The 13426-nt window shown below is 40.6% G+C and overlaps 1 protein-coding gene across 1 annotated transcript in view; it reads left to right on the forward strand.

Annotated features, from left to right (window-relative positions):
- The window catches only part of GDPD4 (glycerophosphodiester phosphodiesterase domain containing 4), a 107987-nt gene that overhangs the window by 66014 nt on the left and 28547 nt on the right, over positions 1–13426 (forward strand). The window contains exon 11 of the mRNA XM_026518349.4: positions 740–894. Coding sequence (XP_026374134.4) covers positions 740–894 — 155 coding nt within the window. The remainder of the gene's footprint in view (positions 1–739; positions 895–13426) is intronic.

The raw sequence follows: 13426 nt of genomic DNA on the forward strand, positions 1-13426 counted from the left end.
TTGTCCCTAGTGGGGAAAAACATGGAAGCTGTTTGCTACTCCAAGCGAAGTGAAATAACAGCACTCTGCTAAAAAGGCATGTGTGCAATGACTATGGGATGTGACCTGCACCGTCACTAGCGTAAACTATTAGAAAGGGCTTGGGCAACGCTGAGGCTTTGAGGATTTGGCTTTAATTAATGATACAGAAGAAACAGCTGGTTCTTATTTGAGCAGAGATTTGTTCATCATGTTTTTCAGAAGCAATTCTCTGCACTTGAGCAATCATTCCAAATCTCTTAAGTTCTCAGAAGGTGGTAGAGTGCTGAGTGAAACAAATATGTTTTCTTGCAAACGGTACTATTTCCACAGATGAATCATTTTCGTATTTCCCATTGACAGGAAATGACCCCTTTCAAAGATGATTTTTAGTGTCATCAACCAGAGGAAAAATGATTCCCACCTTTCATCCACACCTACCAACCCCTCATCCACTTTGGTTAGCATGAGCCTATCTGAACACAGTGGGCATTTGACTCAGGCTGTGGACTCTAGAAATCTCAGCTCCAGAACAGTCCTGGTGACAGCCCCATGATAAGAGTTCGTTAGGCCAAGTTGGCTCTCACCAAGAACCAGAATCTCTCTCCACTCCCTGTAGACTGTTACCAGTGCTGGGATGAGGCTCCATTTATCCTACATGGGGCTCTTTGTACCTGGAGAGCTGATTGCCCACTGAAAGACTTCCTTTTTCTCCTTACAGATTTTTTGGTTGCCAAATTTTGATAGGCAGTATGTCAGAAACGCAGCTCCTGGTTTTCAGCACGTGGGCCGGTTATTTTCCATTGAACGTCTTACAAGAGAAAATATCAGTAGAATAAATGTCGACTACAAGAGGCTGTTCTACCACGGGCTGAGGTAAGTTTGGCCACACTTCTTTGGGCAGGCATTGCCTTACTTGCCTAAAATCTGCACTCCCACCAAGCTCCTTCGCTTCTTCTCGTCTCAAGATTTCTTTGTGTGGCTTTTTTTGGAATTCCCTAGTTTCCCCTCTTCCCGTTCCCACCTTATCTTCCTGCCTCCCTCTGCCAGCAAACATTTGTCAGGTATAGACTAGTCTTGAGCGTAGTCGTCGTCTGCAGCCCCTTCTCCTTTATCTCCGATCTGTTATCATTCAACGTGCTTTTTTGTTTGCTTGGCGGTTTTGTTCTTACATAAGGTGATCATTGAACAGTCAGAAATCAGGAACTTATTTATTTCCTCCTGCCAGTGCCAGATGATTGCCGCACTTCAGAAAAAGCCTTGTGGTCCAGATGGCCAGATTTTTTTACAGGGATAATTAAGAACATAACTAAATCATTAAAAAAAAAAACCAACAACAAACCTTAAAACAGCCAAGCACAAGAAGAAACTAAAATTATCAAGTACATTTATAAATATGTCATTAGTGACAGATTTTTCAAATGAAAAGCACCAAGGAATAAAATGGCAACTTTTCCAAACTTAACTGTTATTAATCACTGCTTAATTTAATCCATATTTCCTTTCTCTTAGATTTAAAAGTAAATTTTTTTCAGATGATTTTAAATGCTTCAAAGACAAAGTTTTCCTTGGAGAGATATATATCCAAAATCTCCTTGGGCTTAATAAAAATTCCCACTAGTTACCTTTCTGCATCTCAAGCCATGAACTAAGCTGTTGGATTTACCCCTGCTCCCGTTCTCACTTTTCCTGCCTCTCTGGCCGTGTGGTGGTTGATCACGAAATATCGGGTTTTTTCTTTTAGCAGTGTTTTACCTCTATTTCCCAATAAGAAGATTTCTCTTTGCTCAACTACTACTTCTATTTAGAGTGTATTTCTCTTTCCTTTTACTTTTTTTTTCAAATAGAAAATAGCTGTATAATGATGTCCTTCTCTGCTACTCATAATTTAGATCAATCTAGTAGTTGAAAAATAATTATAATAGCTTCCACTTATTGAGCCTTTATTATGTGTCAAGTTCTGTGGTTGTTAGACCACAGGCTCTTTTTCACATCATGGCTTACTCATCAGCTGCACATGACCTTGGACAAACTTCTAATCGTCTCATTTCTCATTTGTAAATTAAGAGTAGCAATAACCTAAAAGGAAAAAAAAGAATAGCAATAGCATGATGGACTGGTTAAAAGATTAGGTGAGAATATCCTTTATATTATGGACATGCAAAATGCTGGGCAAGTGTAAGTACACAATTAAGTGTTAGCTGCTGCTTTTATCATCACTGTCCTTACATGCTATGCCCTGGAAATTATCACCATCCCTTTTGCGAATGAGGAAACTTGCTTCTAAAGATGAAAAGTTCAAACAGGCTAGGTAATTGACCAAAATTAATATTCTTGATCAGTAGGGGACCAAACTTAGATTTATTTTTTTAAAGATTTTATTTATTTATTAGAGAGAGAGAGAGAGCACACAAGCAGGGGGAAGGGGCAGAGGGAGATACAGGCTCCCCACTGAGCAGGGAGCCTAATGGGGGGCTCAATAGCAGGACCCTGGGGTCATGACCTGAGCAGAAGGCAGCTGCTTAATCGATTGAGCCACCCAGGTGCCCCCAAACTGAGATTTAAATATAGGTCTGACAGAGTCCAGAATCCAAATTCTTTCACCCTAGGTCTTTAAAGTTATTTCTTAGCTATAGTTATATGGGAGGCTGGCATCACATTTGGGAGGGATCATATCCTGAGTCCTATTATAAAGTCAAGCAGTTTAATTTAGCTCAGCACATATTTACTGAGTAATAATATGTACAAGTGCACCATGCTAGTTTTATGTGAAAAGTCAGAAGCAAGGCACCATTCTTTTCCTTAAGGAAACCATGTGTTCTAATAAGGACAGTAAAGGTTTCTCCCTATAGCTATACTGCAAAGCTGACTGTGATAAATTCATGTGTTGTACGTTATTCCAAGTCCTTCTCCTCAAGGACCACTACATTTTAAGAAATTAAGTAGTTGTACCTTAAGTTATTGGTATAATGTTTATGACCAGAATATTTGTAATTATGATCACATTTCCAATACATTCTCTGTGATTATGCTCACTTCATAATCTATCTGACCACTGTCACAAGACAGACATCGTGACCCTGCCATTTTGACTGAGAATGCTTTAAATACATTATTTTAATCAAAATTATATGAATATAGAGATGCCCTCTACTTTATTTCTGATGTGGGAATTTTTATAGTGTTTTAAAATTTTAATTTTAGGGGTGTCAGGGTGGCTTAGTCAGTTAAGCATCTGCCTTTGGCTCAGGTCATGATCCCAGAGTCCCAGGATCGTGATCCTCATTGGGCTCCCTGCTTAGCGGGGAGCCTGCTTCTCTCTGCCCCTCTCTTCTGCTCTGCTCTCTCTCCCTCTCTCAAATAAATAAATAAAACTTTTAAAAAATAAATTCGAGTTAGTTAACATATAGGGGAACATTGGTTTCAGTAGTAGACCTAGTGATTCATCACTTACATAATAACACCTGGTGCTCATCACAAGTGTCTTCCTTAATACCTATCACCCATTTAGCTTATCCCCTAACCACCTCCCTCCATCAACCCTCAGTTTGTTCTCTATAGTTAAGAGTCTCTATGGTTTGCTTTCCTCTTTTATTTTCCCCTTCCTCTGTGTTCATCTATTTTGTTTCTTAAATGCCACATATGAGTGAAATTATATAAAATTTGTCTTTCTCTAACTTATTTCACTTAGCATAATACACTCTAGCACCATCTGTGTCATTGCAAATGGCAAGATTTCATTCTTTTTGATGGCTGAATAATATTCCAATGTGTGTGTGTGTGTGTGTGTGTGTGTGTGTGTACACACCCCACATCATCTTTATCCATTCATTAGTCAATGGACATTTGGGCTCTCTCCATAGTTTGGCTATTGTTGATAATGTTGCTATAAACATGAGGGTACATGTACCCTTTCAAATCTGTATTTGTGTGTGTGTGTGTGTGTGTGTATGCTTGAAAATTTTTTTTATAATAATTTTTTATTATGTTATGTTAGTCACCATACAGTACATCCCTAGTTTTTGATGTAATGTTCCATGATTCATTACTTGCATATAACACCCAGGGCACCATGCAATACGTGCCCTCCTTAATACCCATCGCTGGCCTATCCCAGTCTCCCATCCCCCTCCCCTCTGAAGCCCTCAGTTTGTTTCCCAGAGTCCGTAGTCTCTCATGGTTCATTCCCCCTTCTGTTTACCCCCTCTTCATTCTTCCCTTTCTTCTCCTACCGATCTTCCTATTTCTTATGTTCCATAAATGAGTGAAACCATATAATTGACTTTCTCTGCTTGACGTATTTCACTTAGCATTATCTCCTCCTGTCCCGACCATGTTGCAGCAAATGTTGAGAAATCGTTCTTTTTGATGGCTGAGTAATATTCCGTTGTATATATGGACCACATCTTCTTAATCCAGTCATCCGTTGAAGGGCATCTTGGTTCCTTCCACGATATAGCTATTGTGGACAATGCTGCTATGAACATTGGGGGGCATATGGCCCTTCTCTTCACTATGTCTGTATCTTTGGGCTAAATACCCAGTAGTGCAATGGCTGGGTCATAGGGTAGCTCAATTTTTAACTTTTTTTTTTTTTTTTTTTAAATGATTTTTTATTATATTATGTTAGTCACCATACAGTACATCCCCGGTTTCCGATGTAAGGCTCGATGATTCATTAGTTGTGTATAACACCCAGTGCACCATGCAATACGTGCCCTCCTTACTACCCATCACCGGTCTATCCCATTCCCCCACCCCCCTCCCCTCTGAAGTCCTCAGTTTGTTTCTCATAGTCCATAGTCTCTCATGTTTCATTCCCCCTTCTGATTACCCCCCCCCTTTCTTTATCCCTTTCTTCCCCTACCGATCATCCTAGTTCTTATGTTCCATAGATGAGAGAAATCATATGATAGTTGTCTTTCTCTGCTTGACTTATTTCACTTAGCATTATCTCCTCCAGTGCTGTCCATGTTGTAGCAAATGTTGAGAACTCGTTCTTTCTGATAGCTGAGTAATATTCCATTGTATATATGGACCACAACTTCTTAATCCAGTCATCTGTTGAAGGGCATCTCGGCTCCTTCCACAATTTAGCTATTGTGGACATTGCTGCTATGAACATTGGGGTGCATATGGCCCTTCTCTTCACTACGTCTGTATCTTTGGGGTAAATACCCAGTAGTGCAATGGCTGGATCATAGGGTAGCTCAATTTTTAACTTTTTAAGGGACCTCCACACTGTTTTCCAGAGTGGCTGTACCAACTTGCATTCCCACCAACAATGTAGGAGGGATCCCCTTTCTCCACATCCTCTCCAACAATTGTTGTTTCTTGCCTTGTCTATTTTTGCCATTCTAACTGGCGTAAGGTGGTATCTCAGTGTGGTTTTGATTTGAATTTCCTTGATGGCTAATGATTTTGAACATTTTTTCATGTGTCTGTTAGCCATTTGTATGTCTTCATTGGAAAAGTGTCTGTTCATATCTTCTGCCCATTTTTTGATTTGTTTATTTGTTTCTTGTGTATTGAGTTTGAGAAGTTCTTTGTAGATTTTGGATACCAGTCCTTTATCTGTAGTGTCATTTGCAAATATATTCTCCCATTCCGTGGGTTGCCTCTTAGTTTTTCTGACTGTTTCCTTGGATGTGCAGAAACTTTTAATCTTGATGAAGTCCCATAAATTCATTTTATCTTTTGTTTCTCTTGCCTTTGGGGATGTGTCATGAAAAAGGTTGCTTTGGCCGATGTCGTAGAGGTTGTTGCCTATGTTCTCCTCTAGAATTTTGATGGATTCCTGTCTCACATCGAGGTCTTTCATCCATTTGGAGTTTATTTTTGTGTATGGTGTGAGATAGTGGTCAAGTTTCATTCTCTTGCATGTAGCTGTCCAATTTTCCCAGCACCATTTATTGAAGAGACTGTCTTTTTCCCACCGGATGTTTTTTCCTGCTTTATCAAATATTAGTTGCCCAAAGAGCCGAGGGTCCATTTCTGGGCTCTCTATTCTGTTCCATTGGTCTATGTGTCTGTTTTTGTGCCAGTACCATGCTGTCTTTGTGATCACAGCTTTGTAGTACAGCTCGAAATCTGGCATTGTGATGCCCCCAGCTTTGTTTTTCCTTTTCAACAGTTCCTTGGAGATTCGGGGCCTTTTCTGTTTCCATACAAATTTAAGGACTGTTTGTTCCAGTTCTTTGAAAAATGTCCTTGGTATTTTGATCGGGATAGCATTGAAAGTGTAGATTGCTCTGGGTAGCATGGACATTTTAACTATGTTAATTCTTCCGATCCATGAGCATGGAATATCTTTCCATCTTTTTATGTCTTCCTCAATGTCTTTTAAGAGTGATTTATAGTTTCTAGAATATAGGTCCTTTACGTCTCTGGTTAAGTTAATTCCAAGGTAACGTATGGTTTTTGGTGCTATTGTAAATGGGATGGATTCCCTAATTTCTCTTTCTTCGGTCTCGTTATTCGTGTATAGAAATGCAACTGATTTCTGAGCATTGATTTTGTATCCTGCCACGTTACTGAATTGCTCTATAACTTCTAATAGTTTGGGAGTGGCTTCTTTTGGGTTTTCCATATAGAGTATCATGTCATCTGCAAAGAGAGACATTTTGACTTCTTCTTTGCCAATTTGAATACCTTTGATCCCTTTTTGTCGTCTGATTGCTGTTGCAAGGACTTCTAGTACTATGTTGAATAATAGTGGCGAGAGTGGGCATCCTTGTCGAGTTCCTGATCTTAAGGGAAAGGCTTCCAGCTTTTCCCCATTGAGAATAATATTTGCAGTAGGCTTTTCATAGATGGCTTTTATGAGATTGAGAAATGTACCTTCTATTCCAACACTCTGAAGGGTTTTAATCAGGAAAGGATGCTGTATTTTGTCAAATGCTTTTTCGGCATCGATTGAGAGGATCATATGGTTCCTGAGTCTTTTCTTGTTGATATGATGTATCACGCTGATTGATTTGCGAATATTGAACCACGCTTGCATCCCAGGTATGAATCCCACTTGATCGTGATGGATAATCCTTTTAATGTACTGTTGGATTCTATTAGCAAGTATCTTGTTGAGGATTTTGGCGTCCATATTCATTAGGGAAATCGGTCTGTAATTCTCCTTTTTGATGGGGTCTTTGCCTGGTTTGGGGATCAAGGTAATATTGGCCTCATAAAATGAGTTTGGTAGCTTTCCTTCTGTTTCTATTTTTTGAAATAGCTTTAGGAGAATAGGTATTATTTCTTCTTTGAATGTTTGGTAGAATTCCCCAGGAAAACCGTCTGGGCCTGGAGTTTTGTTATTTGGAAGGTTGTTTATCACTGACTCAATTTCTTCATAATTAATTGGCCTGTTTAAGGAATCAATTTCTTCCGGTTTCAATCTTGGTAGTTTATAGGTTTCCAGGAAGGATTCCATCTCTTCCAGATTGCTTAGTTTATTGGCATATAGCTGTTGATAAAAATTTCTAATAATCCTTCCAATTTCAGCGGTGCTCGTCGTGACCTCTCCTTTTTCGTTCATAATTTTAATAATCTGGGTCCTTTCTCTTTTCTTTTGGATAAGTCTTGCCAGGGGTCTGTCAATTTTATTGATTCTCTCAAAGAACCAGCTTCTAGTCCTGTTGATCTGCTCTACTGTACTTCTGGTTTCTGCTTGATTGATTTCAGCTCTAATTTTGGTCAACTGCTTCCTCGTGCGTGGATTAGGCCTGTCCCTCTGTTGCTGTTCCAGCTTCTTGAGGTGAGAATATAAAAACTGCATTTTAGATTTTTCTATTCTTTTGAGTGAGGCTTGGATGGCTATGTATTTCCCCCTTAGGACTGCCTTTGCAGTATCCCATAGGTTTTGGACTGTTGTATTTTCATTCTCATTGGTCTCCATAAATTGTTTAATTTGATTTTTGATTTCCTGGTTTATCGAGTCATTCCTGAGCAGGATGGTTCTTAGTCTCCAAGTGTTTGAGTTTCTTCCAAATTTTTCCTTGTGGTTGAGTTCCAATTTCAGAGCGTTGTGGTCTGAGAATATGCAGGGGATAATTTCAATCTTTTGGTATCGGTTGAGACCTGTTTTGTGTCCCAGAACATGGTCTATTCTTGAGAATGTTCCATGGGCATTAGAATAGAATGAGTATTCTTTGGTTCTGGGGTGTAGTGTTCTATATATATCTATGAGGTCCAACTCGTCGAGTATGGCATTCAAAGCCTTTGATTCTTTGCTTAGTTTTTGCCAGGGTGTTCTGTCTATTTCTGATAGTGGAGTGTTGAGGTCCCCTACTATTAATGTATTTTTATTTATATGTCTCTTTATTCTGGTTAAGAGTTGGCTTGTGTATCTTGCTGCTCCCCTGTTGGGGGCATATATATTTATAATTGTCATATCCACTTGTTGAATACTTCCCTTAAGAATAATATAGTGCCCTTCTGCATCTCTAACTATAGTCTGTAGTTTAAAATCCAATTTATCTGATATGAGAATTGCTACCCCAGCTTTCTTTTGAGGTCCATTTGCGTGAAAGATGGTACTCCATCCCCTTACTCTCAGTCTGAATGCATCTTTGGGTTTGAAATGAGTCTCTTGTAGACAGCAAATGGATGGGTCATTTCTTTTTATCCAATCTGCAACCCTGTGGCGTTTTATGGGATGGTTCAAACCATTTACATTAAGACTGATTACTGAGAGATATGATTTTAATGTTGCCATGTTGCCAGTAAAGTCTTTGTTTGTATTGGCTGTGACTTTCTGTTCTGTATCACTCTTGGGGCCTTTTTACTTTTATAGAACCCCCCGTAATATCTCCTGTAGGGCTGGTTTCGTGGTTACGAAATTGGTTAGTGACTGGCGATTCTGAAATGTCTTTATTTCTCCATCAATTCTGAATGACAGCCTTGCTGGATAAAGGATCCTTGGCTGCATGTTTTTCTCTGAAAGAGCTTTAAATATGCTCCCCCAACCCTTTCTCTCATTCCAGGTCTGTGTAGACAGGTCTGACGTAATTCTGATGCTTTTGCCTTGGTACGTGAGAAATTTCTTTGCCCTGGCCGCTTTCAATACTGTATCCTTGCATCTAATATTTGCGAATTGCACTATGACGTGACGTGGCGTAGGTTTGTCATGGTTGAGCTTGGGAGGGGTCCTCTCTGCCTCTTGGACACGAATGTTTGTTTCCCTTGCTAGATTAGGGAAGTTTTCAGCGACAATTTGTTCAAATATCTCTTCTAGACCTCTGTTTTTCTCCACCCCCTCAGGGATGCCGATGATTCTAACATTGGATCGTTTCATTGAGTCAGTAATCTCCCGTAACCTACATTCGTGGGCGTGGATTTTTTTAAGACCATCTTCTATTTTCATTTTTTCCTCTATTAACCCATCCTCCAATTCACTAACCCGTTCCTCTGCTTCTGCGACCCTGGCCGTCAGAGCCTCTAGTTTTGCCTGCATTTGGCTCATAGAATTTTTAATTTCTGTCAGATTCGCTCTCATTTCTGTCCTTAGGGATTCTATAGTCTCAGTAACCTTTTCGTTAATAGTTTTTTCAATTCTACTCATCATTTTGACCATCGTTACTCTGAATTCCATTTCTGATAATTTGGTTACATCCATATCCATTATTTCTGTGGCAGAGGCCACAGAATCACTGTCTTTTCTTTGCTGGGGGGGGCTTCTCCTTCTTGTCATTCTGATGAAGAGAGGATGCGGGGTTTCCAGAGCCCAAATTATTGACTGGGTCCCAGGCCGTGCCCCTTGTTTTATAGGGATCTTAGGGATGTGGGCTTCTTCTTTAAAGATTTTATTTATTTATTTATGTGGCAGCCAACCAGCGAGAGAGGGAACAGAAGCAGGGGAGTGGGAGAGGAAGAAGCAGGCTCCCAGCGGAGGAGCCCGATGAGGGACTCCTTTCCGGAACGCCGGGATCACGCCCTAAGCCGAAGGCAGGCGCTCAAAGACTGCGCCACCCAGGCGCCCGGGTTGTGGGCTTCTTGATTTTTCAGCCTGCCTTCTGCGTTCTGGGGGAGGGGCCTGCTGCGCCGATACTCAGGCAGCCATGTTTGGGTAGAGTCTCGGCGTCCCCTGCGAGGGGGGATGGGGATGGGCACTCCCTGAGCCGGTATTTCCAGGCTTTTGTTCTCTGGCGGCTTTCCCTGGCGGTTTGCTGTGCCTCTTCTGAGAGTCAGAGCAGCAGCGGCCAAATTTCAGCCTCTGTCACAGAACAGAGGGATTGCGGCCCGTTCTCTACTAATGTTCTGGCCACTTTAACTCTGTTTCTGTTGGTGCTGCTCAACCCTGCAGCGTCCCGGGATGTGCGCCCCACACCCGGCGTCCCAGCCCTCGCTTCCAAGGCCGGCGCGTCTCTGTCCTTTGTGTTTCTAATGCCGCCAGCCGCCCCGCGCGCGCTCCCGGATCTCCCGGTCTCAGTCTGGATCCAGTGAGCGCACCGGGATTCCGGGGTTCCGCGAGATGCCTGGTGGCGCGCGCACCCGGCTCACGGTCTCAGTCTGCTGTTTTGCGGGTGCCGACCATGAGCCCGCCCGCTCTCCCGTGCAAGTGGCTACCGCTTCCCGGTGCCCAAACGCGGCGGCTCCCTCCCCCTTCCGTTTATCTTCTGATATCTGTGCACAGTTTCATGGCTCCCCGCTTCGTACCTCAATACTCAGCGCTGGAGATGTTCATTTGTAGAGATCCAGATGCGTCTTCCTGCGTCTCAGGCTGGTTCCGTGGTTGTTTAGGCTGGTCTGGTACCTATCCAGCTCGACTCGGAGGACCTGCTGAAAACGGTGTCTCCTACTCCTCCGCCATCTTCTGTGCTTTTTTTTAAGGGCAATGTGCTAGTCAGACCTGATTGTGCCACAGATTCAAGATTTTATTTATTTATTTGACAGAGACAGAGAGAGGGCACAAGTAGGGGGAGCAGCAGAGGGAGAGGGAGAAGCAGACTCCCCACTGAGCAGGGAGCCTGACGCAGGGCTCGATCCCAGGACCCTGGGATCATGACCTGAGCTGAAGGCAGATGCTTAACTGACCTCAATTTTTAACTTTTTAAGGGACCTCCACACTGTTTTCCAAAGTGGCTGTACCATCTTGCATTCCCACCAACAGTGTAAGAGGGATCCCCTTTCTCCACATCCTCTCCAACATTTGTTGTTTCCTGCCTTGTCAATTTTTGCTATTCTAACTGGCATAAAGTGGTATCTCAATGTGGTTTTGATTTGAATTTCCCTGATGGCTAATGATTTTGAACATTTTTTCATGTGTCTGTTAGCCATTTGTATGTCTTCATTGGAAAAGTCTCTGTTCATATCTTCTGCCCATTTTTTTATTTGATTATTTGTTTCCCGTGTATTGAGTTTGAGAAGTTCTTTGTAGACCTTGGATACTAATCTTTTATCTGTAGTGTCATTTGCAAATATCAAATCTGTATTTTTGTATCCTTTGGGTAAATACCTAGTAGTGCAATTGCTGGGTCATAGGGTAGTTCTATTTTTAACTTCTTGAGGAACCTCCATACTGTTTTCCACAGTGACTGCACCAGTTTGCATTCCCAGCAACAGTGCAAAAGTTTCCTCTTTTCCGCATCCTTGCCAACATCTGTTGTTTCTTGAGTTGTTAATTTTAGCCATTCTGACAGGTGTGAGATGGTATCTCATTACGGTTTTGATTTGTATTTCCCTGATGCTGAGTGATGTTGAGCATCTTTTCATGTGTCTTTTAGCCATCTGTGTACTTTTATTTGGAAAAGTGTCTATTCATGTCTTCTGCCCATTTCTTAACTGGATTATTTTATAGATTTTGGATTCTAACCCATTATCAGATATGTCATTTGCCAATACATTTTGAGAGTAGAAATTTTGATTTTTCCTCTTTTCCTTGGTCATTCTTGCTAGGAGTTAGTGAATTTTATTAATCATTTCAAAACACAAAAAATTTTGGCTTTGTTATACTTTTCTATTGCACATTTGCTTTCCCATTTCATTGATTTCTGTTCTTTATTATTTTCTTCTTCTACTGGAAGTTTAATTTGCTCTTCTTTATTTTTTTATTTGTAGAAACTTTATGTTTGAGTTTTAGATATGACAATAGGGACATAAGCCTTCTTATGAACATAATATAAAGCTGGAATTAGATATGGAGTTTAAAATAGGAAGTATATTAGCGAATAATTCCAAATATAAAATACACACCAGGGCACCTGGGTGTCTCAGTCAGTTAAACATCCAGCTCTTGATTTCAGCTCAGGTCATGATCTCAGGTTATGCGATTGAGCCCTGCATTGGGCTCCTTGCTCAGTGGGGAGTCTGCTTGAGATTCTCCCTCTCCCTCTTCCTCTGCCCCTCCCCTCACTTGCACTTGCGCTTGCTTGCTCTCTCTCTAAAATAAATCTTTAAAAAAAATAAATCTTTTTAAAAAAATAAAATAAAATACGTACTATATAATAATACTCTAATAAAAGTATACTTCAGTTTTTCAAATCTTAAAGCATAGAATAGATAGTATATATCTGGTCTCATAATTTACTTTTCTCAAAACATTCCTTTTTTTTATTGAAGTATAGTTGACACACAATGTTACATTAGTTTCAGGTGTACAACGTAGTGATTCTACAACTCTACAAATTATGGTGCGCTCACCACAAGTGTAGCTACCATCTGTCACCATATAAGGCTATTACAGTACCATTGGCTATATTCCTTCCCTATGCTGTACCTTTTATCCCTATGACTTATTCATTCCATAATTGAAAGCCTGTGTTTCCCACTCCCCTTTACCCATTTTGCCCAGACCCCCCAACCCCATCCCCTCTGGCAACCATCGGTTCTATTTATAGGTCTGTTGATGTGTTGGTTGGTTGATCGGTTGGTTATTCATTTACTTTGCTTTTAAGATTCCACATATAATTGAAATCATATGGTATTTGTCTTTAACTTATTTCACTTAGCATATTTTCTAAGTCCATCTATGTTATTGCAAATGGCAAGATCTCACTCTTTTTTATGGCTGAGTAATATTTCATTGTATATAAATATACCACATTCATTTTTTGATAGACAGTTGGGCTGCTTCCATATCATGGTTATTGTAAATAAAGCTGCAATAAACATAGGGGTGCATATATATTTTTGAAATGATTTTGGTTCTCCTTAGGTAAATATCCAGTAGCTGAATTACTGGGTCTTATGGTATTATTCTTATTTCTAATATTTTGAGGAATCTCCATACTGTTTCCCACAGTGGCTGTACTAATTTATCCCACCAACTATGCACAGGAGTTCCTTTTTCTGCACATTCTCACCACTCTTGTTACTTCTTGCCTTGTTGATACTAGCCATTCTGACAGATGTAAGGTGATGTCTCATTGTGGTTTTGATTTGCATTTCCCTGATGAACAGTGAGATTGAGTATCTT

This window comes from Ursus arctos, unplaced genomic scaffold (genome assembly GCF_023065955.2).
Source record: "Ursus arctos isolate Adak ecotype North America unplaced genomic scaffold, UrsArc2.0 scaffold_22, whole genome shotgun sequence".
In the NCBI taxonomy this organism is placed as follows: domain Eukaryota; kingdom Metazoa; phylum Chordata; class Mammalia; order Carnivora; family Ursidae; genus Ursus; species Ursus arctos.